Source organism: Maylandia zebra, linkage group LG7, assembly GCF_041146795.1.
Source record: "Maylandia zebra isolate NMK-2024a linkage group LG7, Mzebra_GT3a, whole genome shotgun sequence".
Lineage (NCBI taxonomy): Eukaryota > Metazoa > Chordata > Actinopteri > Cichliformes > Cichlidae > Maylandia > Maylandia zebra.
Genome location: NC_135173.1, coordinates 62,683,111 through 62,710,363, shown reverse-complemented (window position 1 = coordinate 62,710,363; position 27,253 = coordinate 62,683,111). Strand labels below are relative to the sequence as shown.

Here is a 27,253-nt window from a genome sequence, read left to right as displayed (position 1 = left end):
GAGTTCAAAATACAATCCTTTGGCTTTAAGCCGAGTTTGTGGATGTCTGCCTCCACAAACGATTCAAACAGTAAGTGGATGGAGCTCCAAGCTCATTGATACAGCTGCAGGTCTAAGATGATCATATTGGGAATATCTGCTCTCAGCAACATCATACAGAGCCAAGATATATATTATACATGAAATATACAGTATATATTTTTTCCAGGCATATTTGATATATTGCACACTGCCAGGCAAAGCTTAACAGTAACTGCTGTTATTGTTATTTATTATTATTATTAGTAGTAGTAGTACTAGTGTTAATATATATATTTTTAATGAATTAATTTTTTTAGCATAGGAGAGGCCAGGGAAGCAAAGTCAGGAGCATTGAAGGTGGACTGAAACTGTTATGAAGCTTATACATAAGTTCAGTAAGGTAGATCTATGATGTCTGTCTGCTCCCAGTCTGTTCTTCACGTCACTTCCACTTGTTCACGCTGTCAACCTGTTTATGACATCATTGGTCCTGTCCAATCATCTTCTTCGTGTCTCAGGTCACACGAAGCACTTTAAGTCTTAGTTCGCATCTGTCATTCTCCTTTGCAGACGCCTTCGTGCAACCCACCCACTCCCCATCACCGCCTATCATTACTCAGGCTCCATTCAAGCCTCCGTCTTTATCTCCACCACCAGTGTCCAGACTCCGGGGGATCCTGCTCTAATGCCCATCACATCTGGGGTTCTGTTATGCCAAGACGGGCCATTGAAGTGTATGAGCCAAATACCTCTATCTCAATTGCATGCATCAATAAATCATGTTATTTTTAGAAACCTCTCCTTCATGATTTTTGCCAAGCCTTTAAATTTATACAGTAGTTGGTTTTTTCTCTTTTTTTTAAGGTTTGTTACATAAAAAGTTGATACCAGCTAAACGCAGTATCAACATTTCCCACATTGTACAATACAAACATGCATTTTTGTCCACTTCCTGCGTGTGAAACGAAACCAAATGAAAAGCTACACAATTGACCTCTCCTTGTTATTGTTATTATGATTATCTCTTATCAGTTTTACTTTCGTTTCGTTACTTTAACAGATCAGCTGACTCGTGTTATTGTTTCCTTTCCGGATGCTGTGCAGCGGCATGCTTAAGTTTAAGTTTCGTTTCTGGCTGACAGACTGCAGAGTGACACAGTGAGGATCAGCTGTTGCCCCTAAACACACGACAACATGTTTTCCTGGGGAGAGGACTGTCAGCGCGGGTTTTACGTGAAAGACGGCTCCGGTACCGACAGCACGACCACTGATGATGGAGTTCATTACTTAAACATCAGCCATCACATCGCGGATCTGTCGGCAGGTCGAAACGTGCTGGCTTTCGTTAAAAGTAATGGAAACGCGTTCATTATCCGCACAAACGAGAACGAGGATGGGAGAAGAGTGAGAGGCAGGCAGAGTGAGTATCGGTGTCACTAACAAGTTCACTCTCTGCTACATTTAACCGAACTGTGTCCACTCACACCTGCTGTGTTTGTGGCTTGTGAATCTGCAGAGTTTGTGAAACACAAAGAGAAGATAGAGGCTGTGAGTTGTGGCAATGATGTGGTCGCACTGCTGTCTGTGAGCGGCAAAGTTCTCTGTGTGGACACCAGACACCCACCTTTCACTCCCAGGTAACAGATACAGATGTGCAAACATTTATTATTATTATTATTATTATTATTATTATTATTATTATTATTATTATTATTATTATTATTATTATTGGTCCTGTGAGAAGGAGTATTAGTATCACGTTAAGAAAAAAATATTATTTAAAAAAGTCGAAAATGTGTTATAATGTGGAGATGACAGCTGTTTCAAGACAAACTGCCAGTGCTGCTATAGTCTACCTTTTACAAAATGCTTTTTGTAGATGAGTTACAGAATCGGTTTAAGTTACAAGACATTTTTTCCTTACATAAACACAGTGTGTGACCAGCTGCATCTGGTCAGAAGGCAAAAAATGTAAAAATCGTATATTAAATAGTTTCTAATAATTAGATACAGTATAAACAGTATATATGTATTCCAGCCCTGGAATATGTGATGATTTTCAGTCTGGTTTGGCTTTTTTTTTTTGTCCTGTGCCGCCCTCCTGTGGTTACCCGGGTGATGTGCTGGGTGGGTGTGTCAACTTTATTTTCAAAATTGACACAATTTCTTTTTCTTAATGTGGTCCTAATACTCCATCGTAGTCCTAGGAGTGTATACAGTGTGATTCATGTTTATTTGGGTTCATAGTTAGCGGTCATAAATGGCTGTTTCAGCTCTGTTCTCTTCTTCTGCTCTTTCTCTTTCAGGCCACTGGAAGCTTTTTCTAACAAGCAGGTTTCTCAGGTTGCTTGTGGGAGTCAGCACTCAGTTGCACTGACCAAAGGTACAGTAGAATTTTGCAAGCGCTAAAGATTTTTAGTTCAATTCAGTTTTATTTATATAGCACCATATCACAACAACAGTCACGTCAAGGCACTTTATGTTTGACGGTAAAGACGTTACAATAATAGAGAGAAATCCCAACAGTCAAAGAACCCCTCTGAGGAAGCACTTGGTGATGGTGGGAAGGAAAAACTCCCTTCTAACAGGAAAAAACCTCCAGCAGAACCAGGGTCAGGGAGCAGCAGCCATCTCATCTTAGGTTGTTATTTAAACAAGCTAAAATAATTAAGAGACCCTGAATCAGTCTATCCAACTTGCACTTCATAATTGTACGGACCCTAAGGTTGTAGTTTAACAACATCTGTCGTGTAGTTCATGTTATTTGTCTTTGTATACATGTCTATATAGATATACATTCCTCCACATATTTTAAATTGTATAATTATAAAACACATGCATGGTACAATTGTAAACAACCAAATAAAGGTATCGATCTATCTAATGAGTAATTAGAGTATTTTAGATGTAGGAACAAACAATATTTTGCCACTGTGTGTTTAGCTACTGTGGGCAGGTTAAAGCAGTTTATTGGTGCACTCAAAATAAGATCTAATCATTTAAAGCCTAGAAGGACGGGTGAATTTTAAACTTCAGTCTCACTTTCTCCATCAGGTACGCATTATCTTTTGTGCATACAAGCATTTATATATGAAATCTGAATTGGAAATTTTATTTCCATTTGGTCATGACATTAAACATAAACTCTGAGTAAAAGTTGAAGATATCAGGAGTGAGAGTGTTTCACAGAGACATGCTGATTCTCCCACAGATGGTCAGCTGTATACGTGGGGTCAGGACTGCAGGGGCCAGCTGGGTCTGGGTACGAGAAAGTCTGTCTGCAGATCACCTCAACATGTGCCATCACTGTCAGCGATCCCCCTGATCCAGGTCGCTGCAGGAGGAGACCAGAGTTTCGCCCTCTCTGTCTCTGGAGGTGTTTTCAGCTGGGGGAGAAATGACTGTGGACAGCTCGGGCTGGGAGACACAAAAGGTACTGTGGCTTTACAATAAATGTCCTAACTTTATTGTATGTTAATGAGCATTATAATCTGGTAACATAATAACACTGACAATCCTTTTCCTTATAGACAGACACACACCAGCTCCTGTTCAGTGTTTGAATATGAAGAAAGCTCAGCGCATTTCCTGTGGACAGGACCACACGGCCATTTTGACAAAGGTTTGACAACATGCTCTCCTTTCTTACTAATATATTATTGTAAAGAGTGTGGATTTAAACAAAAAAAATGAAATTATTCAAGGAATGCAAAAAAAGGATTTTGAATGTTGTCTCAAAAACATCTTCCTATAGAAGTTACAAGTTCTAAACATGAAAAAAGAAAGGTGAAAGAGAATGAAAAGCTCTGTGGAGTTTGATTTTGATGCTGTACTTACCACTGGGACACAAATTTTAAAAGCAACTTAATTCTTTATTTTTTGAAAACACATTAAAACAGTTGTCATGTAAAAGTAAATGGCTGTGGGACTTTACACTGTGGTTGTGTGTTTGGCTCCTCAGCATGGGGCAGTGTTTACATTTGGCTCCGGTCAACACGGACAGCTCGGTCACAACTCACTACGCAACGAACTGCGTCCTCGACTTGTTGCAGAGCTCTGGGGGGCAAAGGTCACCAAGATTACATGTGGAAGGTACAACACACATACTGTTTAATTCATGAAATATTCAGGTTACTTTGAATATTTTTCAGCTTTCACATCAAAGATACAGAGGTTAAAGATTTAAATGTATCCCAGGAATTATTATTTTATTATTTTATATAGAGTAAGAAAAAAACAAACAAAGCTAGGACATTTCACTGACTGTTCTGACCTAATCTGAACAAGATGCATCCTGACCCGAGATCTGATCCTGCAGAATCAGTCTCATCCTTTAACAAGGAATGTTTCTTTGTTTATTTTTTTCAGCTTTTACATCCATGTGAAGCAATTATACATTTTAAATGTATCACTATTCTCTTAGAAGAATGTTTTTATATAGAGTTAAAAAAAATAGATTAATTTAAAGATCACTGGTTATACAGTTACATGAGCATGCTAATATAAAACACCTTAAGTTATTATATTATCACTGAAGAGACTAACAGATATCAGAGACAACATCAAGCATCTTAAATAAAAAATGCTTAAAGTAAAGCAGTTAGTAAAGTGTATGTGTGGGTTTGAGGTATACATATTTAGTATATTATCATCTACACAGGAATCACACTTTAGTGCTGACTGAATCCAAGAGGGTCTACTCCTTTGGTTGTGAGGATCAAGGGCAGCTGGGACATCGAGAGGAGAGTAATCCATCTGTGCCGCTGCCTGTTCAACTGCCACAGGGTAACTACACCTCTGATAATAAACAAATTGAGGATGCAATTAATTTATCTATGAAAGAAGTGACGTGTTTACTTATCATTTAAGGCACCAATGGGCCCAAAATCAGAAACATCTTCGCAGGAGAAAACTGTTCATTTGCAACATGCTGGTCTGATGAGGTACTGACACTAACACATTAGGTACAGACTGTGATGGGAGGAGGTGCGAATATGTGTGAATATGTAAACAGTCACTGCTTTCCTTCACAGGACATTGACGAGGGTTCAAACACAGACTGTAGCTTTGCAACACAACACTGTCTTGATAACATGGTTGACAAATGGATCTCTGAATGTGATTTAAAGTCCTGGAAAAAGACTAAACAGTAAGTATGATGCACTGGCAGTTACAGCTTGTTGGTTTGCTTGGTGTTGCATGGTTTCTGTCATTCAAATTATTTGTTTGAAAACATTTTTTTCTGCAATCGGATGAAAATATTAAATCTTCACAGGGAAATCTACGGGGCGTTTTCCTCTGCATCCTGTCTGAATAAAAGTTTCCTTCAACAAAGGTAAATACACAGTTTCTGTGCACCACATTCTTTTTCTCATTTCAAAGGTGGGAGATCTGGTGTTTCAGGATTGAAAGAACTGAAATATTGTTTTAGCTGGTAAATGTTTGCTTATGGATAAGTGCCATACTTATATGTGGACTTTGTTCATTGTCTTCTTAGCGGTGATAAACATTATCAAACTTCACTGAAGTACCACGGCTTGAACCTAAAACATGCACGGCTTGCTTTCAAGAAACTGGTAACAAAGGACAATATTTGGGCAGAGGTATGTTGCTAGAATACATGCAATCTGTAGCAAAAGGTCTTCTTGTTTGCTTGTTATTTTATAAATATCCTATTAATAATTTGAGGAATCAGCATCTCTCCATAATCTATGAATTCCCCGTTCTACTGCCTAACGTAATACACATGTAACAGTACCTGGACCTAACTGCTGCTGATCGATCCTTGCAATCCTTGCCAAACTAACAGATCGAGGCTGCTGTGCTACGCCTGCTTCCTTCCCTCGACCAGAAACCAGTTGGAGTGGAGGGGTTGAGAATCTACCTTCTTCTCAATGAGCTTCTGCATGCAGTGCTGAAACACACACGGCAACAGAGCATAAAGCTCGCTGAGGCGGTAGCTGGTGCAGTAACAAGGTTGTCGAATGAAAGTCTTAAGATCATAGGTACTGTCACAGCTGTCTACATGATATCACAATACTCTTTTTAATCTGGAAGGTGAGAAAGTGCTCAAAGTTTCATGGCATGTCCTTTTAATCTGTTCTCTGTTTTTCTTCAGGTGACTGGTGGTCCTCGCTGTCACCCTCCACCATGGTGCGATACGTTAAGGTGTGGAAGCAGGCCCTATCAGAGATCCTGTCCTTTAAACCTGTACCTCGCAACTCTGGAGTCAGAAATCTGCTGCTAGTCCTCCAATATATGTACAATGTTAGTATAAATATCCTAAAATTTCACTCATTCCTAAAGTGAAATGCAACCCTTTCTCTGCCTTTTAAATGATGATAAATAGATAATGAGATGTTCTGTTGTTAGGCAAACAGAAGGGTTGCAGAAACTCGAAGGATACCAGAAAGCGATTTTTGTGTGTCAGCTGATGAAGATTTCCTTTTGGAGGATTTGCAACATTGGCTTTTACAGTCACAACGAAAGGTAAAATGTTCTGGTCTAAAGTAGTGTGTCTGTGTGTAATCTACTGTGTCATACTTTGTTATTCCATTCTTCTCATCTTTGGTTCGGTCACTTCTTAGTCAATACCCAGTGTTCAAATAAACAACATGAAGAAATGTATGTTTTATTTATGTGCAATCAAACCTTAAAGACCTCTATGGGTTTTTCCCTTTCAGTATTCACATGCTGAGCCTCTCATCCTGTGCAAGTTCCCTATTGTGATGGATCTGCAATCAAAGAAAACAGTGTTTGACATGAATGCTTACCATGCCAAGGTAAAAAAAAACCTTCCAAAAACATGTGACATAGATTATTTCTCTCTCTTTGAGAAAGAGTAAAAGTGACATCATTCACTTTATTTCAGATTACAGAGGCGATGAAAGTCTGTCAGAATTTTTTGAGGACATTCGGTCGCTATCCCTCAGTTTTGGAAGACTTTCTCTTTGTAGTGAAGCTGAGGCGAGCATCAGTTTTGGAGGACACCATGAAAAAAATGGCTGATACGAATCACAGAGACTACAAGAGGCCACTCGTGGTAAGGTATTTTAGAGTTCTGCTGCTTACTTTCAAATGCCTAAACAACCTTGCCCCTGACTATCTCACCGACCTCCTCAGTCTCTGTACTCCCAGCCGTTCTTTACGATCATCTGGCCCAGCCCAGGCACCGTCTGAAGACTAGGGGTGATCGTGTTTTTGGCTCTGTAGCACCAAACCTCTGGAATAGTCTTCCTTCTACCATTCGTGCCTCTGAATCCATTCAGTCCTTTAGAGACGCTTGAAAACTGACCTATTCGACCTGGCTTTTCCGACTCGCTAATTCTCACCACTCATTAATTGCTGTATTGCTTCTCATTTCTCTGGATAATCATGATTTCTCCCTATCTCTACTTACTAATGCTTTTGCTTGTTTCTCTATTTTCTCTATTTTACCTTTTTTAATGACTTACTGTTCAGTGTAATCATTTACCGTTATTCCTTACTGTGAAGCACTTTGGTGTACCCCCTTGTTTTAAACGTGCCATTTAAATAAAATTGTATCGTACTGTAAACATAGCAAGGCACAAATTATATTAAAAACTCGTGCATTCATGCAGTTTTGATCTAAACTTTTTTTGCCCCTGTGTCTTGAAGGTTTTCTTTGATGGAAATCATGTGATCGATGCAGTCTACAAGAAAGACTTTTTTTATGAAGTCTTTCATGACTTGGTCTCAGCTGAATCTGGGATGTTCATGTTCAATGACTCTGAAACACTGGCATGGTTCTCCTCAAAAGTAAGCCTTCCTATTGATTGGAAATAACATTGGACACAGAATTTTCTCATTCTTTTAACTGATTCCTTATAACACCATATAACTAACCAAAGTTCAATACAGATCATAGTCATCAATACAGTCTTTGACCACCGACTTTTGATTTTAATTTGTCCTCACCGTTGACACCAGGCAACTCAGGAAGACCAGCGTTTCTTCCTGTTCGGAGTTCTGTGTGGATTGGCCTTGTACAACCAGTGCATCATCTACTTACCCTTCCCACTGGTGCTGTTCAAGAAGCTGCTCGGTGTAAGGCCTTCACTGGAGGATTTGATAGAATTCAACCCAAGTGTTGGAGAGTAAGGCAGAAAATTTAATAACAGTTATATTTACTTCACACAAATTTGTAGTTTTAGGTGTTGATTGGTTATACAAATGATCCTAAACTATATTATGTTTACAGGAGTCTGCAGTACATTCTGGAGGACTACCAAGATGATGACTTGGAAAACCTGGACATGTATTTTTCGGTAGGGGTTTTCCACACAACTTAAATCAAAACAGTTTTCAAAATGGTCTTGGGATTCGCAATTCTTAAAGCAGTAAAATATTTTTTTTTCAACAGATCAACTGGGATGGGAAAGATGTCGATCTTGATCCAGAAAATTCGGAAAAATTGGTGACAAGTCAAAATAAGTGAGGACAATTAAAGTGTTTTTTATAACATGTTTTTGAAAAGCAAACTATGAATTATCCTGCCAGAGAGAAGCTACACATAACAAAAAGTCATAACATAAAAGAATATTTATATTTAGTAAATAATTTCTTTGTTGTAACAGCACTTCTTGGAAAGAATTGGCATGTTTTTTTTCCACTAAAATTGGGTCATTTTTGTGCACATTTGTGCGTGGCGCCCATTTAAACATGCCAGATCTTGGGCCTGTTCTTCGTACCTCGCTAAGTAAGTTAGCTGGATTAGATTGTTGACGATTTCGCGTGATCTTGGATCGTTCGGTTCCCCGAAGCTCATCCGGGACTTGCTGTCATAGCAACAGAGCCGTAAGCGTAAACCTGCTCGGGAGCAGGTTTACTTTATGTAAACAGGATTAGATCGCGGCCACGCAGGTATGTCCGCTTCATTTATACGAAAGCAACAGCGATAAATAAATAACATCAATGTAACTGAAGATAATGCAGCACTTGATCCTTTTATTGATGTCACACAGATACATACAGGTCATTTCCTAAAAAAGGGAAATGTACTATTAACATTCTATTACATGTATGTGATTATTACAGATGTAATTCATATTTCAGAGTAGTAATTGTAAATTACTTCGTGTAATCAAGATGAGAGACCACGGCTATAAAAGCGAAGGTGGATTTGGGAAGCCTGTCGCAGCCATGTCCTGTCCGTTTACGCGAGCAACCCATTGCGGAAGGTGCAAGATTGATAAGGAGAGTCCTCAGAATTCAGCATATATTGCGGGACAGACAGGATCCTTTAGCTCAGCGCGACAGTGTGCTCATTGAGAGATATCGATTTTCCCGTGAGGATATTATTTACTTAACCAACTTGTTGACGAGGGGGTGCAGGACCACCACCTGTCTTTTTTTGCTCTGCCCTTTTCTTGGTTGCTGTTATAAACAAACAAACAGATTATTTCAGGGTCTCTTTCCAAGAGACGAAAAGCAATATAAGTGATAAATATTACCCTTCTATAGAATATTCTTATATTTCACTTTTACTTGTTCCCATGTTCTAGTGGGTCCTGTTGTGGCTCTAATGTGAAAGAGGATATAATATAACAATATAATATAATGTAATATAATATTGGATAATATAGTGTGATATGATAAATCTACCCTACCGCCTACTGGTGTTGGCCAGAGGGGCCGATGGCGTGATATGGCAGCCTCGCTTCTGTCAGTCTGCCCCAGGGCAGCTGTGGCTACAACCGTAGCTGCCTCCACCAGTGTGTGAATGTGAGAGTGAATGAATAGTGGCATTGTAAAGCGCTTTGGGTGCCTTGAAAAGCGCTATATAAATCCAATATATTATTATTATTATTATTATTATTAAATTACTTACGAGTTTAATTTGTCAGCAACTTTCTGCCAGCCCTCTCTCCTTGCTTTTGCAGCCTTTGCAGTGTTCCCTTGCGTTCTGATTAAACTCTGAAACTCCTGAAATCCCTCACTCAGGAGTTCTTGCTCTGCTGCCGAAAAATACCGAGCCGAGCGCGCTCCTTCGACATTTTCGCCGACCAATCAGAGGGTTGCCGATCAATGTTTCTACTATCGATGCGTAGCCCCTTTTACGACACCCAGTGATGTCACATTACTGCGTCCAGCTGTACTAATCGTCAACGGAAGGTGTGTTCGGAGAACCGGATTAGCGAGCTCACGGTTAGCGCGATGGTTTGATCTTGGATGTGTCATTTGATCTTGGATGTAGTGAGCGACGTACGAAGAACGGGCCCCTTCTCTGCCAAAGCCAAACAGCCTATTCTGCTATTGACTCTCATTTTTAGGCTTCTGACAATTTTTAGGCTTCTGACAGTTCTGACAATCAGATGCTTATTATGCACCTGATTGTGCCAATCAAGGCACATTGATGGAGTGAGCCCTAGCACCACCTCCAAATTTGAAGGCCAAAACAGGGGATATCAGAGACAGGTGAATCAAGAAGACACCACCACAAAATTTTACTGTATGATCACAGGGTCAAAGTGCGGATAAAACTAGGTTTTGGTGGAAACAGTGTGATGTGTTGGGTGTATGCCAGCAAATGATCCAATCAATCCAACAAATAACACCAGACAAGAGCCAATAGCAGAATAAGCTGTTTGGCATTAGCAGAGATGATCTGGAAAGTTTGTCATGGATGAAAGTCACATGCTCAACTCTGCTGCTCAACCCACAAATGCATTTTCCTTGCAAATGTGACACAATTTGAGGGTGAATAATCAGGCTTTCCAATAGTCTTTTATTTGCCAAGAAGCATAGTTACAACAAGGACATAATCAACCAACCAATTTCCTTATTTTTACTACTAAGGTTAGAAAAGGTAACAAGGTCCAGTGCGATACACCACCCTCAGTTTGCCTGTTTATAGGCAAGTAATTTAAGCAATTAATGGGAAATGACCATGGCAGAGATATAAAGCGACCACTCTTTAAACAAAAAGGAACAGAACAGTTCATGATTTGACCAAAGTGTGATTGTGGTTTTTTAAATCACTACTTTTATCTTCCAAACAGGAAGGAGTTTGTGGATGCCTACGTGAATCATGCCTTCAACACATCAGTGGAGAATGTGTTTCAGGAGTTCAAGAGAGGCTTCTTCCTGGTGTGTGAGCGGGATTTGGTGAAACTCTTCAGGCCAAAGGAGCTGCAAGAAGTGATGGTGGGCAAAGACTTCAGTGACTGGGAAAAGCTGAAACAGGTAAATCGTTAGTGACACAAAGATGTAATTTGTCTGCAATTTTTTTTTATTACATCCTTGTGCATGCTTTGATTACAGTTTGAATGAATTATTTTCAATATATCTAACAGTCTCTTTCACTATGATTAGAACACACATTATGAAGGTGAATACAGCGCAGGCCATCCCACCATACAGATGTTTTGGGAGGTTTTTGATGAACTGACTGAGAACCAGAAGAAAGCTTTCCTTTGTAAGTATTTGATTTGATTTGATCATAAAAGCTAGTTAAATTTTAACATGTATATGGAAGTTACGTTACTAATCTGCTTTATTAGCAGGAATTTACCATTGTAAATTTGCAACATTGCTTCATCACAGTGACTACTAAAGTTTTGATCACTCAGGAATGTTTTGACATTTGCTAATTGATGCAGTGAACATGTGGTAGGAAACATCAGTTGCACAGCAGCTGAGGTTGTGGATAAAGCACCCCAACATGCAGAAAAGTAAACAAAAACTCACGACATTCATCGATTTCTGCTTTTTTCCTCTTCTAGGGTTTGTGACAGGATTTGACCGGGTGCCTATTCTCGGTATGGACAAAATCAAGATGCAAGTCAAAGTTAAAGAAGTCGAGGACGTCTCCTATGACCAGTACTATCCTGAGACACACACGTGCTTCTCGACCTTGGAGCTGCCGTTCTACTCAACTAAGGAGATCATGCAAACCAAACTCACAGAGGCCCTGAGCAACAATAAGAGGATCCATAAGTGATCAGTATTATACGCCAGTTTTTTACTGTATTGAACAGTAAAAAGTAATTGTTGATCAAGTCTAGCATTTGCAGTTGCTGAAACATACTTACTGTTACTGTCATGATCCTGCGTCTTCTACCCAGCGTTTTGGACTTTTGGTTTGGATTTATTTAATAGTCTGAGGTTGAGATCTTTGCCTCCTTCTTGGGTGTGTATATATTGTTTGTGTCTCCCTCTGTGCAGCGTCATGATCTCGTCCATTCTCGGGCTGTGTGTTCTGCCTGTTAGTTTAGTTTCTGGAACATAAAAAATTTATGATGATGAGTTGGGATCTATGCTTGTGTGTATATTTTTATTAAGTGTAAATAGGTAATATTAGATTATAAAATTTGGAGAAAGTCTGTCAGTATTTCATAGTTTTTTCCCCTAAATGTTACAGCTCAGAAAATACACAAATAAACTGCACTCTCTAAATCATAATCAGCCACACTTATACAATGTTGCCAGTGTTGCCAATGTTAACATATGTAAGTAAAGATTTGCAACATTTTATGAAAAACTTTGCATTATGTAAAAAAGAATGTTCGTTTTCAACATAAACTACACTGTTCTGTGTTCCAGATGTGGATTTACTATTAAAGTTTTACTTGGAGTTACCTGAAAAGTGACCCACTTTGCTCATTTCCTTCTCAATATTGTTATTCTTGCTTCAGAATAATCCAACCCCTTCCCTTTAAACCAGGATCGCTCTGTTTGGCTGCTTCCACAAACAAAAGATTTGAACAATAGGTGGGTGGAGTCTCCATCCTCAGCCACAGCTGTGTGCCAAAGTGTCATGTTTCGGCTGTGTGCAGGCAAGAGAAGGACCCAAACGCAAAACTCACAGACACAAAAGTGAACTCAAAACACTGCTTTATTGCAGGCTTGGGAAGGAAACAAAGAACAAACTAAACTGGGGAAAACTGCAACTAACTCATACGTGAAAACACATGGCAACTCACACAGCTATGCGCAAGACCACAACACTGACAAAGAGAAACACAGGGCTTAAATACACAGAGGGATAACGAGGGAATGAGACACAGAAGAAGAGCACAGCTGGGAGTAATCAGGCTGGACGAGACAAGGGAAGCAAAACTAGAAACACTCACATGAGACATGGACCTTCAAAGTAAAACAGGAAACACACTGACTGAACTCTAGACATGCAAACTTAACAGCAACTGAGAAGACAGAACATAGGGACCTGAAACATGGGACAGAAAGGCACAGTAGACACAACGTGGACATAACAACGCCACAGGGAAAGAGTAAAACAAAACACAGAACCTCTTAGAAAATAAAATAGGAAACATAATGAAACGCAGACATGACTACATGAACTTGACAACATAACAGACATGAAACACATGAAGGGCAAGGGAGACTTAACAGGGGTTGGAAGACACAAGGGGAATCTAATAACAAAGAACTAGAAAAACTCATGAGCTTAATCATATAAACATCCAAATAAACTAAACTCAAAACACTGGGTCATAAGACCCGGCATCGTGACACCAAGATGATAATATTTGGAATACCTGGTCTCACTGACATCATACAGAGCCAAGAGTTTAAAGAAACAGTCTGGAACAAAGTACTTACAAGCTTTTAGCTCACAGCGATTACTTGTACATATAATGACACCATTGTCTGAATCTTAGGTCATGTTAAATATGAGCATCCATCATTGTGATGGTATGTATGACAGAAAATAAGGATAAGGATAAATGATATCTTGCACACCTGGTATACTTAACATTTAACATCCTCACGCATTTTCTTGTTATTTAGGGTAAAAGCCACACCTCCTTCAGAAAACACCAAATGCAGAGTAACTTCGTGACTCATGCGAATGACTTGCTCAGTATAGGTAAATATGTTGCTGTCATGCAAAATCTGCACACGTCAACTCCAGTTTCGTTTTTGGTTTTCCAGCTAAGGTAATAAACCACGTGCCAGTGACTCACTAGGTGTGGTGTTTTTATTGTTTGTAAGTTTTGTTTTCTCACAGCTGACTTTGCTCAATAAACCAGTCAGGTTTCGTTTCATACTTCCACCTGAGTCATAAAAAGCAGCTGCTTGTACTGCACAGTCATTTTAGCATCATGTTTTCATGGGGAGAGGACTGGCAGCAGGGCTTTCGCTTGAAAAGACCCTCAAATATTTCACCTGCTGATGGAGTACGCTCTTTAAACCTCAGCTTTCAAGTCACAGATCTTTCAGCAGGTCACAGACTGCTTGCCTTCATTAAAAGAAATGGGGATGTTTACATCATTCACACAGTTGAGAGCCAAGATGAGGGAAGAGTGAGAGGGAAACAGAGTGAGTATCAGCTTTATGTCTCTGTCTCAATTTCACTTCTCTGCCTGTGTTGATCCACTATGACCTGCTCTGTGTGTAAATCTGCAGAGATTGTGAAATGCGAAGAGAAGATTGAGGCTGTGAGTTGTGGTGAAGATGTGGTGAGGATTCTGTCTGAAAGCGGCATCGTTTTTTGTGTGGATCAAGCTCGCCCTCCTTTCAGTCCCAGGTGAGGTCAAAGATTTGCAGCTTCAGCTTTTAAGGGATCGTCCTTCAATTTCCAGTTGAATTCACAATAACCTGCCGTTGTAAGCACAGAAGAGTTTGATCACTTCTTGCATGTGTTCTGTCAGCACACCAGAAGCACTGCGCAACAAACAGGTGTCTCAGGTGACTTGTGGGAGCCAGCATACAGTCGTTTTGACAAAAGGTAGCGTGAAGTATGTAGTAAGCAAGAAAAGGCTTGTGAACCTGAATGAAAACTAATCCTTTTCACAGGTTTAGTGGATTTAGGGGTTTAATATGATAGAAAAGTATTATGTTGATTTTCCTCACAGATGGTCAGTTGTATACTTGGGGCCAGGACTCCAGGGGGCAGCTGGGTCTGGGCACAAACGAGCAATACGTGAATTCACCCCAGCATGTCAGATCTTTGTCAGCGATCCCAGTGGTCCAGGTCGCTGCAGGTGGAGAGCAGAGCTTCGCCCTCTCTGTCTCTGGAGGAGTGTTTAGCTGGGGCAGAAATGACTGTGGACAGCTTGGACTGGGTGACACACAAGGTACTACAACGAAAGTTTAAATCTCTCACTCTCAGTATCTGTCAATATCTGTCAATATTGCACTGAAGTGTGGTTCCCAGAAGGAATCTGATGTATATGTACTCAAGGTGCAGGTATCAAAATATACATGCAATATTCAGTATTTTGTTTTTCTCGTAGACAGACATACACCGACTCCGGTTCATTACCTAAACATGAAGAAAACTGTTTCCATTTCCTGTGGGAAGGACCACACTGCTGCTCTGACAAAGGTGAGTCAACAACAGTTAACAGGCTCACATAAAATTGTACCACCAGAACAAGCAGAGAAACAATTAAATGCTGACTATGATTTAAATGAGCTGTGATTAAAACATTGATAGATGTCAGAAGATGTATTTTGTTGTGTGAAGTGTTGAACTCAGTATTTCAGTTGTGGTCTTTGTCGTTGTTTCCATGTTTATTTCCATAATCTTTGTTTTTTGTTTTCTTTGCGCTTCTTTCAAATTACTTTACGCTTTAATTTGAAGGTTGCTTTACAGGAGGAAATAATAGATGAATGCATGATATTTGATATACACTCGATCTGTGTTCTTTTTTATTTTTTTTGTTTAAAGTTGACTCCAGTTATTTATATTGAGGTTTATTTTATTTGTCTGTTTTTTAATTTGAAAGAAATTCCAGTACTTTCATGCCATCATTGATCATTTTGCATTAATTATGAAAGCGCCTTTTTGTTTCTTATTCTTTGGCTTCTAATTGCTTTTCCACAAACTCCTGAGATAACTATATGTACATGGAAAAAATTAATATGAACTGTTGTCTGGTTCTCAGGACGGTGCAGTGTTTACATTTGGCTCTGGTCAATATGGACAGCTTGGCCACAACTCGTTACAAAATGAACAGCGTCCTCGGCTTGTTGCAGAGCTCTGGGGGGCAAAGGTCACAAAGGTTGCATGTGGAAGGTAACATTTAATTATTATTATATCATAAATAATTGAAAAAGAAAAGCGTTTACTGCTGAGCAAACAGGAAACTTCAACTTCTGTCTTATATCTTCAGAGTGATCATACTGAGGTCCACCAACAACACAGATGTTTAAAACCTTTGAAAAAGCATGTTTTACATTGTGGACTTTCCTTTTCATGCACTCTTTTCTCAATCAGCTACCACATACTGGTACTGACAGAATCCAAGAAGGTGTACTCGTTTGGGTGTAATGAACAAGGGCAGCTGGGACGTGGAGAAGAGACTCAGGCATCAGTGCCACTACCTGTGCAACTGCCACATGGTAAATACATTTATCTGAACAGAAGAGTCGATTCAATTTACAATTACACAAAACTAACAGTAACAATTAAATAATTTTATTGTTAGAGTAATAATTAAGGTGTGTCACATCCAACTGTATAGATAGAGGTTATAAACCTGACAAAGACACACACACATATATTCACTATGCAACAATAAAAAGTGCTACTCAGAGGTACTGAGTCTTCTGAAACCAGTGAGGAGCTGCACTGTTGGGCTTTGCACTTGCTGCAGGTGTAACACGGATGAGCCAATAGCCCAACAGATAATTGGGTAAAGCCTTAGTTTAAAATAATTTGTAATTCTGACTATAAGGGCTTGAATATAATCATAGACAAAATGTTTGGCCACGCATCAAATACTGGAAAACTTAAAATAATCCAAAAAATAAATGTCATGAACTCACGGCAGGTTTTAGGTTTTCTGCTGTATGTTTTTAAAGTGCTGATGAAAAAAAAATTTAAGCAAATAAAACTGGACCTGAATTTGATCCAAATAACCAAGTTAACCACAGTTAACAACAAAAAGGTTTATTGACTAAATGTCACAAATTAAGCCCACTGTAAGAGCAAGTCGCTATATCTTATATTTCTTTCTGGAACTGAAAAACCATCCCATACAGTACAGTTGACTCTTAGGTAGATAATTTCTCATCTGTTTTTATTCTAGACATTTCTAACATCTATGCAGGAGGAAACACTTCATTTGCAACACGCACGCCTAATGAGGTACCAGCACAAATGCATACAGTGCAGTAAGGATACCTGTGGGAGGATGTAAACATGGCTTTACCAGTTATATCTACTTGTGAGGTCATGTGTCTAAACCAAACATGAACCTTTGCTTCTTTCACAGGGCGCTGATCACGAGTCAGGCAGTGGCACAAAGAACAAGGTGACAGAACACTCTATTGATAACATGATTGACAAATGGGTCTCTGCATATAATCCAAAGCTGTGGAAAAATCTAAAAGAGTAAGTCTAACACAAAAGCAGCTGTTATTGTTGTTGTATGTAACTGGTTTGCTGCACAGCATGTACACTGTAGTCTTAGTGTTACTGACTAACCTCATGAACTCTTCGCAGGGAAATTCACAGGATGCTCACATCTCCATCCTGTATGAATCAAAGCTTTCTTGACAGGAGGTAAGAACACCATTTATGAGCATGATCATGACTTCTTTATATCTGTTGAATTTAACATTTGAAGATACACATTTGTCATTTTCTTCATGTCAGCAAAGATAAACATTTCCAAACTTCACCAACGTACTCCGGTTTGGACTTGTCACTTGCACGGCAAAGTTTTGAGAAGCTGGTGATGCAAGATGTTGTTTTTGCAGAGGTATTGAACTGGAATGTGACTAACACACGTTTGTAACCTGATGAGCAGTTAACTAAAAAAGTAAGAAGTGGACTTTAATTAAACCTTTAATTAATAACAAGTTGCATCAGCAGGCTGAGACTGCTGTTCTGCAGCTGCTTCCATCTGTTGATATGAACCCTGTGGGAGTGGAAGGATTGAGGATCTTCCTGCTTCTCAATGAACTTCTGCATGCATGCATACAGAAATGCAGATGGCAACAAAGCAAAAGGCTTGCTGATGCAGTCGCTGCTACCATGCAACGACTCCCCAATGAAAGCGTCCAGATTTTAGGTACGGTGACACCTACTATTTTGCTTACTGGCTGTCCCGACTTTAGTGCAGTTCTCACATCAACATCATTCTATCCAACTCCAACAGTTCTCAAAGCAGTTAATGCATTTCCCATAACACAATCTCACCTATGCAAAAAACACTAAACTAACAACTAATTTAACAAATCTGAGGAATTAGTCCAAAACCTTGCTGAAGCTTTGCGATTCAGAGCTCATAATTATGTCACAACTCAATTATTATTTAATGTAATTTAATTGTTTTTAAAGCAATTTTAAAGTCTGTTGTTCAGGCATATATTTAGGCAGACTTTAACAACTTTAAAATCTTCAGCACGTCTATTAAAAGTGTATTTATTGGATTAGTATATACTGTTTAAATGCATCAATGTATTAAATGATAGCTTTTTATTCTAATGAACACTCTAGACTTCTTAATCCATGATATCAGCCAGTGAAGAGCTGACTGTAACTTTGTCATCCTCAGGGGAATGGTGGTCCTCACTGTCACCCTCCGACATGATCAGATATGTTCAGGTGTGGAAGACGGCCCTCTCGTGGATTCCAATCTTTAAGTCTGTTTCTTGCGACGCTCAAGCCAGAAACGTACTGCTAATCCTCCAGCATATGTACTATGTCAGTATCACAAATTATCAAAATTTAATTAAATGTATTACTGCTCAGCTTTTCAACAAAAAAAGTTGGATTTTCACACAGCCAGTATAACAAATACTACCACTTCTTGTTTTAAGACCAATGAGATAAACAAGAAAATCCCAGAAACAACTTTTTGCCTCGAGCTTAGCCAGATGTTTCTAAAGGAGGATCTCAAACGTTGGCGAACAAAGTCAAAACTCAAGGTGAGGTCAGCTGACAACAAGTACGTTGAACCTGCTAAGATGGCAGTCAACCCACCAAATGACTCATTCATGTTAACACACTGTTAAGCTCACTAACTGTTTATGTGGGTTGTTTCCTTTTTTTTCCAGAATGCAGATGATCTGCCTGTGATTCTGTGCAAGTACCCATTTGTGATGGATCTGAAATCAAAGAAGCTGGTTTTTGACATGAATTCTGCATTCACTCAGGTAACTTCACCACCCTGTTACAGGAAAACAATAGCAGAATTTGTAATTTTCCAGTCTGCGTTAGTGTGTATTAGTGATCGCACTTTAAAGCTACACTATTCAGCAGTTTTATATAACAGACAAAACAACCATCTATAAAAAACAAAGGAGTCACAACAGAAAATAAACTAACAGAATACAATCATGAATCAGCAGCTGCCCTCAGTGCTGCAGAAGATTCCAACATTTTGTTGTTTTATTTGTTTTAGTTCTCTCAGCACTCTTTTCACTCACAGTTCAGGCAGGCGTCAGTTTCAGAACCTCAGAACAGAAGCAAGAGCCAGTCTAGCTCACTTGGTTCACCAGCTGCCTTATATACATCACAATTGGATTTAAATAGAGAATTTATTTTAAAATCATGATACTTTGTTTTGTCTTGCAGAATGAACAGCAGGCGCCTCCACAGATGGTTTTTGATTTTCAATACGGATGGATTTCCCAGTCAAAACCCAAATTTTTTAAACTGCACCTGCAGCGCGCATCACTTTTCGAAAGCACCTTCAGAGAGCTGGCAGCTGCTCCTCACAGCGACTTCAAGAAGCCACTTGTGGTGAATATTTGATTGATTTTCACCTGATGATTAATGCATAGCCATTCTTCTGCAACTGTTCTTTCCAGAAGCATCTCTAATATTTATATTTCTCAGGTCCATTTTGATGAGGATCCAAACATCAAAGATGTCTACAAACGAGACCTTTTTCACCACCTGTTTCTTAAAATGGTGTCAGAAGAATCTGGGATGTTCATGCTCAATGACTCCAAAACCCTGGCATGGTTTCCCTCCAATGTAAGACTTTAAAACTGAACCCACCAACTGTATAAAATTGGTTAAAAGATTAAAATTTAAACGATAAGCAATAATGAACCAAAAATAAACCAAAGTGAATTTTTATTAATGCAGGCAACAGAGGAGAGCAAGAGAAACTTCTTCCTGTTTGGACTACTGTGTGGCTTGGCCTTGTACAACCAGTGTATCATACACTTACCATTCCCACTGGTTCTGTTCAAGAAGCTACTCGGTTTAGAGCCGACACTGGAGGATATGAAGGAGTTCAGCCCGACTGTAGGACGGTAAGTATCCATTTCATTTCAGTAACACATGCTGCTGCTGGTCCCACAGCCTGGCCCTGGACAAGCAGAAGAAAATGTATGGATGGATGTATTTTAAGTTGTGGTGTGTCAAAAGTTACAGTAACTTGTGGCTGCTGTAAAATGTACATAGTTGAACTTCTTTTGATACAACTTTTTGTTTTAATTTCTTTAAAGGAGTCTGCAGACCATCTTAAACTATGAAGATGATGTTCTGGATAATCTCTACATGGACTTTTTGGTATGTGTTTTACTATAGAAGATGATCAGTAATCTGTCTCATTCTCAGGTTTTGCAGCTAAACTCATCTGATTTATAACTAATTTACAGATAATCTGGGATGGAACATATGTTGACCTGGATCCTCAAACTCCTGGAAAGCCACTGACAAGTCAAAATAAGTAAGCATATAAAACATGAAGTGTTTGTGAGGTTCATCTGCAGCACCTTTGTCTCTGTGAAATATTTGCTAATTTAACATTTTCCCTCCTAAACAGGAAGGAGTTTGTGGAGGCCTATGTGAATCATGCCTTCAACACATCAGTGGAGAGTCTGTTCCAGGAGTTCAAGCGAGGCTTCTTCCTGGTGTGTGAGCAGGATTTGGTGAGGCTGTTTCGACCAGAGGAGCTGCAGGGAGTGCTGGTCGGCCAGGACGTGTATGACTGGGAAAAGTTCAAACAGGTACATTCAGCCAAACAGACACAGGCTGTAGTTTCACAGCTGTCCTGTAGCACAATAACTGTGTACTGCCAAAAGCATTCAGTCGGCTGCTTTAACACAAATATGAACTTGAGTCACATCTCAGTCTTAATCCAGACTTTTGTATGATAGTATAATACAATAGTCAGCCCACCCTTCGCAGCTATAACTGCTTCAACTCTTCTGGGAAAGCTTTCCACAAGGTTTAGGTGTGTTTATGTGAATTTTTTGACTATTCTTCCAGAAGTGCATTTGTGGTGTCAGACACTGATGTTGGAGGAGAAGGCCTGGCTCATAGTTGCTGCTCTAATTCATCCCAAATATGTTCTATCAGGGTGAGGTCAGGACTCTGTGCAGGCTAGTCCAGTTCTTCTACACCAAACTCGCTCTTCCATGTCTTTATGGACCTTGTATTGTGCACTGGTGCCCAGCCATGTTGGAACAGAAAGTGGCCATCCCCAAACTGGAAGCATGAAATTGTCTTGATATGCTGAAGCATTAAGAGTTCCTTTCATCTGCACTAAGGGGGCGAACCCAACTCCTGATAAACAGCCCCACAACAAAACCGCCCCTCCACCACACTTTACACTTGGCACAGTGCAGTCAGACAAGTACTTCTGGCAACCACCAAACCCTGACACATCCATCGGATTGCCAGTCAGAGAAGTGTGATTCGTCACTCCAGTAAACACATCTCCACTGCTTTAGAGTCCAGTGTTGAGATGCTTAAATCACTCCATCTGACGCTTTGCATTGTGTTTGTCAATGTAAGGCTGGGATGCAGCTGCTCAGCCATGGAAACCAATGAAGTTTGGACATCTGTAGCAATAGCAGACTGCAGATATTGGTGACTTAAGTGCACTATGAGCCTTAGCATCAGTTGACTAGCTGTCATTTCCAATTACTTCCACTTTGTTTTAATATCACTAACAGCTGACTATGGAATATTTAATAGCGAGGAAATTTCAATTTCAATGATTTGGATGGATTAGAGCAGGGGTCGGCAACCTGCGGCTCTTTAGTCCGTATAGTGCGGCTCTGCGTGGCTTGGGAAAATAAATTAAAAGTATTTAACTGAAGTGTATTTTATTTATGTTAGTTCTTTTTTAACTTGTAGTTCTACATTGGAAGATTATTGTGATATTGAAATATAAAAATAAAATTATATTTTATTATTTTTTCATCGCTCAAAATAAGCGCCACACTCGCGGAAGCCGGTGTACCCGCCGAAACGCCGTGCATTTATCGAGACTTTCAACCCCAGGTAGGCCAATTATGGATCTTCGGATCCACATTATGTCGGCAGCTGTTCTCCACCGTGAACTATGTTAAAAACAAACGCCGCTCACGCCTCACAGATGACAGCTTACAGTCCTGCGTGAAGATGAAAGTGACTTCGTACAGCCCCGATTTGCAGACGCTGTGCGCAGAGGTTCAGGAGCAGAAGTCCCATTGTAAACATACCATGGCAGACCCGACGATGTCTCCATGAACGTGCTTTTCAGCATCTCTTTATTGACCACTTTTCACACACGGTTGCTGTACGCATACAGCCGGCTGTAGCTTTTCAGCTCACAGCCCAACACATAGCAACAACAACACAACAGCATAGATGGCACAGACGTTAAGGCGGCGAGGTGTGATTGCGGGTGGCGCTCAGGTGCGTCCGCCTCCCCTGCAGACCACGCCCCGCCACACACATTAACCAGGTAAAATACATATTTAGGCAGAATTTTGCAAATATCTATTTTTCATTTTTTAGCAGCATAGTGCTTTTTTTCCAATTATTTTTTAAAAGTGAGGTCAAGGCTCCAAAAGCCGATATAAGGGTGGCGGCTCACAGTTTTTGTTTGCTACATGGATCATTTTAGTTCAGCTGGGTGTCTTTCCTTTTGTTATGTTTCTTTAAGAGTTCAAAATGTGTTAATTACATTAATAAAATGTAACTTTCTCTGTAGCACTTCATGGATTTCATAAGCAACACACCTTAGTTTTTCACACAAAGCATAAAGGTAAAAAACAATATATATTATCTTCATTGTAGATGTCAAAAAGTATTTGCGGCTCCCAGTGTTTTCTTTTACGTTGAACCCGGGTCCAAATGGCTCTTTGGGTCTTAAAGGTTGCTGACCCCTGGGTTAGGGAATACTTTTGGCAACATAGTGTATATATGCCTGACTTTAAAAACTCTATTATAACAGTCATTTTCACTGTTTTCAGAACACAAGTTATGGTTGGAAATATCATGACCGCCACCCCACCATACAGATGTTTTGGGAGGTATTTGATGAACTAACTGAAGAGCAGAGGAAAGATTTCCTTCGTAAGTACTTGCTGAAGCCTCCATTATGATATGTTACTGAAATCACACTGTATCATATAAAACATTAGATTTTTCTGCACTTTACCAAGATATATTAGAGAGCAGCATTGTTCTGATTAATATACTGTAAAGCTGCTTTATGTTTGAGTTAGTCATCAAATGCAAAAGAGACACAACACCTCAAATTCTGACAGATGATTTTAAGTATAATGACAACGTAGTGACTCTCTTACTATAATTTGAATAGGTCAGTACCCGGCTTATTGCAGATCTGACGAATATACCTTAATAACAATATTTCAGTCAAATGAAAGATTCTTCATAGCCTGGTTAAGCCTTTTAAAAAAGCCATGTGTTTTTGCACTGGGCCCTGATTCTGTTTTTATTATGCTTGTTCAAAGTACAAAAACGTATGCCAAGGAAAGTGGGCCGAAATTCCTCCCAAAGCTATGTAAAGATTCATTACCAGTTATCACAAACACTTGACTGCAGTTCTTGCTGCCAGGATGCTTCCACCAGTTAATACATTTAGAGGTCAATTGCTTTTTCACATAGGGCCAGCTAGGCTTGAATAATTTTTCCCTTAATGAATGAAATGATAAATTAACAATTGTGTTTTGTATTTACTTTTTACACATAAATGTGACAAATATGCAAAAATACTTTTTCCTGTGATGTGATGATGATAAGATGTATGTAAAAGTTTTCAAATTTACTAAAACGTTGTTAATTATTTGCTTAATGAGATAACATTTTTAGTATAAGCTAGCTTAGGTGAGCCAACCAAATGACCAAAAATGATGAGCAGTGCTATCTTCCTATAGAATTTTTTGGATATTGATGAGCTTTTTCACAATATACTGACATTGATAGCTGTCTAACTATCATTAATTAAGTAAAATTATATTTTCTTTCCATTGTTGTTCATCAGGGTTCCTGACTGGTTACAGGAGAGCTCCTATTCTTGGCATCGACCAGGTCAAGATGAAGGTGCAGTTTCAGAGTGGCACCTGTGATCAGCACTTCCCTGAGTCAGAGACATGTCACTCTAATCTGTATCTGCCTTTTTACTCAACTAAGGAGATCATGCGAGACAGACTGACAGAGGCCCTGCTAGCAGATACAGATTTCACACTGTGATGGTGGATCGTATGCAGCTCTAAAGGAGCGTGCACTGTGTCTGAGCTGAGGAGGAGGGATGAGATTTATTTTTACTCTGGGAACTCATCTTTTTTTTCCTGTGGTACCTCAGGATAATTTACACTGTATTACATTAATATTACACTATAGAAAATGCACAACTTGACTTTGTAACATGTATCTTTTTCAAAAAATTCAACATCCCTACATAAGACTGCTGTGTAACAGCATCAGCATCATACGGCACTTTAGAATTATCTGACTTTTCTTAATATGTCATAATTTATCCAATAATTTAAGTTACTGCTGCATTATAATTCTTATGAATCAAATCTAATTTTTATGCTCAGACAAACATGAACAGGAGAATGTATTGCTTTATAACTACTATATTGCTATAAACATCTGACTATGTAATACAATCCAATAGAGCACTTCTGTATTATTTATCACTTTATTCTTTGTGTTTTATTTAATTCTGGTGGGGTTGAATTATTTCCAATAATAAATCTTTAACATATGTAACATTGGTTATTTGTTGGAACAATAAAAAAGTGTATTTTACACTAAACATTGCTTACCTGGTGTCAGTAAATCCCTAATTACTGCAGTCTGAGGTTTCCTTAACACGATTTGAAGAAGAAAGAGTACAGTAGTACAATAGAGTCACAAGTGATGAAAGCTGGGACATATATTTGAAAAAAAATGTTTTTCATAGTATATGTTAAAAAAGCAAGCATAGTTTCTTCCAGCCAGACAGATGCTATAGATAATAACAAGTCATCACTTATTATGATCTAATCTAATCTAATAACTCTAGATCAGCCTACAAATGCAGCTGATCTGTAAAGTCAGTTTACAGAAATATATAACCGCATATCATCTACAAAGAAACAAAGCTTTATTACATAAACTCGTTTGTGGCCAATGTGAAGCATCTAACAGAAAGAGGTCGAATGCATATCCTTGAAGCACACCACAAATTTTCAGGTTTCTACACAATGAATTACCATGGGACAAGTAACCACAGTAAAATATCAGTGGCAGAGATATAAAGCGACCACTCTTTAAACAAAATGGAACAGAACAGTTCATGATTTGACCAAAGTGTGGATGTAAATCACTACTTTTATCTTCCAAACAGGAAGGAGTTTGTGGATGCCTACGTGAATCATGCCTTCAACACATCAGTGGAGAATGTGTTTCAGGAGTTCAAGAGAGGCTTCTTCCTGGTGTGTGAGCAGGATTTGGTGAAACTCTTCAGGCCAAAGGAGCTGCAAGAAGTGATGGTGGGCAAAGACTTCAGTGACTGGGAAAAGCTGAAACAGATAAACAGCTGTTAGTGACACAAAGATGTAATTTGTCTGCAATTCTTTTATCACATCCCATTATTGTGAATGAGTTATCTTTGGTATATCTAACAGTCTCTTTCACTATGATTAGAACACACATTATGAAGGTGAATAAAGCGCAGACCACCTCACCATACAGATGTTTTGGGAGGTCTTTGATGAAGTGACTAAAAACAAGAAGAAAGCTTTCCTTTATAAGGACTGTATTTCATGTTAACGTGTAAAACAATAAGTGCGAATCTCATTCTTCAGTATGTCCAAAGAGTCACAACAAAGCAACGAATCACAGGGATTTAATAAAGTAAAATATTGGGGTTTTATGACCTGAGTTTGATGGAAAAAGCATTTGACCAACAGCTGAGATGGTTGAGCACTAATGCCTGAATTGACAGACTGATTTCAGATGTTGTGCACAAAAATGAACACATAAAAAAAACCTCACAGAGTTTGGCTTTTTTCCTGTTGCATGTGTTACATTATATCATTAAAATACATCAAACGCAGTAAGTGTACACGTTTCATATAAATATACTTTGTAACATTCTTATTTTCTTTAATCTACCTGATTAAACATTTCAGTTACATAAAACATGCAATTTTTTCATTTTATGTACTGTACAGCCTATATAATAAATAAGTATGTATCCAGTAAGTATAAAATCCACAAAGCTACACAACATGGGGTGGTTCATTTCCAAACAAGTCTAACGTCAGTTTCACACTTTTTTATTATTAGAAATAATTGAATTGTTACATGTTTAAATTTACACAAAATACCAGAAATCTACACTGTCATGAACACTTTTTTCACCAACATCTAAAAAACTATTAAAGATAAAAGGTGGGTGGATGGAATGACCACTATATTAAACAGTTTAAATATAACATTTGAAAAGCACATGTCAACTGAAAGTGTAATGAAAGAAACAAAACCTTAAATGCATTCTTGGTGGATTTTAATTCACCTAATACGAGCAATCATCGCCAGTACGATTATTTGTGTTATTATATACTCTGTGTGTTAATGTGTTGTATCATCTTTTTTAGGTTTCCTAGTCATTGTCAGTTATATTAAACACAAAATATAAAAAGTTTGAATCGGCCCTCATCTTCCAAGGCGTAGTGGCACCGTTCCCTCTATGGCTGCTTAAACTCTTAAAATTGTGCAGTCATATCAGTGTAGACATGTGAAGAAAATACAGGCAGAACTAAGTAGATCCAGTTTTCATTCAAAAACATTGGTCCTCATTCAGTATGTGTATGGAAACATTGTCCTGTGCAAACAAAAAACACGTGCACACACAAAATTACAGAAAACCTGTGCAAACTTTGTTCTGTGTGTTTGTTAATGACTCTGGATCATCCACATACTGTCATGCTTCTACTTATCTTTGCAAATAAGCAAGTTTACCTAAAGGTGAAGTGGAGAAAGTGATGATGGTGTAAGAGAGACGCCTGCATCACTAAAGCAGGAAAACAGGAGGAGATATGA

General features: G+C 38.9%; 2 protein-coding genes across 2 annotated transcripts; both read left to right on the top strand.

Annotated features, from left to right (window-relative positions):
- The first annotated feature begins 1,181 nt into the window (after positions 1–1,181).
- Positions 1,182–12,094, top strand: LOC101480933 (putative E3 ubiquitin-protein ligase HERC4). The gene is made up of 23 exons (XM_024802987.2): positions 1,182–1,441; positions 1,538–1,658; positions 2,328–2,404; positions 3,233–3,454; positions 3,552–3,643; positions 3,983–4,113; positions 4,682–4,806; positions 4,891–4,964; positions 5,055–5,170; positions 5,297–5,356; positions 5,519–5,624; positions 5,831–6,026; positions 6,140–6,288; positions 6,394–6,510; positions 6,705–6,803; positions 6,893–7,063; positions 7,660–7,800; positions 7,972–8,138; positions 8,243–8,309; positions 8,405–8,475; positions 11,043–11,226; positions 11,356–11,458; positions 11,766–12,094. The coding sequence occupies exons 1-23, from the start codon at positions 1,216–1,218 to the stop codon at positions 11,981–11,983; spliced, it is 3,033 nt and encodes a 1,010-aa protein (XP_024658755.2). The 5' UTR covers positions 1,182–1,215; the 3' UTR covers positions 11,984–12,094.
- A 2,017-nt stretch (positions 12,095–14,111) lies between these two features.
- On the top strand, positions 14,112–24,894 carry LOC105941355 (putative E3 ubiquitin-protein ligase HERC6). The gene is made up of 20 exons (XM_076885506.1): positions 14,112–14,328; positions 14,416–14,536; positions 14,661–14,737; positions 14,865–15,086; positions 15,246–15,337; positions 17,232–17,350; positions 17,462–17,521; positions 17,615–17,720; positions 17,834–18,032; positions 18,519–18,667; positions 18,784–18,891; positions 19,021–19,119; positions 19,541–19,708; positions 19,805–19,945; positions 20,060–20,229; positions 20,425–20,488; positions 20,578–20,648; positions 20,745–20,928; positions 23,167–23,269; positions 24,201–24,894. The coding sequence occupies exons 1-20, from the start codon at positions 14,112–14,114 to the stop codon at positions 24,407–24,409; spliced, it is 2,679 nt and encodes an 892-aa protein (XP_076741621.1). The 3' UTR covers positions 24,410–24,894.
- The last annotated feature ends 2,359 nt before the right edge of the window (positions 24,895–27,253 follow it).

Coding starts and splice junctions, on each gene's coding strand:
- LOC101480933 (XM_024802987.2), top strand. CDS start 1,216: ATGTTTTCCTGGGGAGAGGACTGTCAGCGCGGGTTTTACGTGAAAGAC. Junction 4,807..4,890: donor GCCTGTTCAACTGCCACAGG/GTAACTACACCT, acceptor TTATCATTTAAG/GCACCAATGGGCCCAAAATC. Junction 7,801..7,971: donor TGGCATGGTTCTCCTCAAAA/GTAAGCCTTCCT, acceptor CGTTGACACCAG/GCAACTCAGGAAGACCAGCG.
- LOC105941355 (XM_076885506.1), top strand. CDS start 14,112: ATGTTTTCATGGGGAGAGGACTGGCAGCAGGGCTTTCGCTTGAAAAGA. Junction 14,329..14,415: donor AAGAGTGAGAGGGAAACAGA/GTGAGTATCAGC, acceptor GTAAATCTGCAG/AGATTGTGAAATGCGAAGAG. Junction 17,351..17,461: donor CTGTGGAAAAATCTAAAAGA/GTAAGTCTAACA, acceptor AACTCTTCGCAG/GGAAATTCACAGGATGCTCA.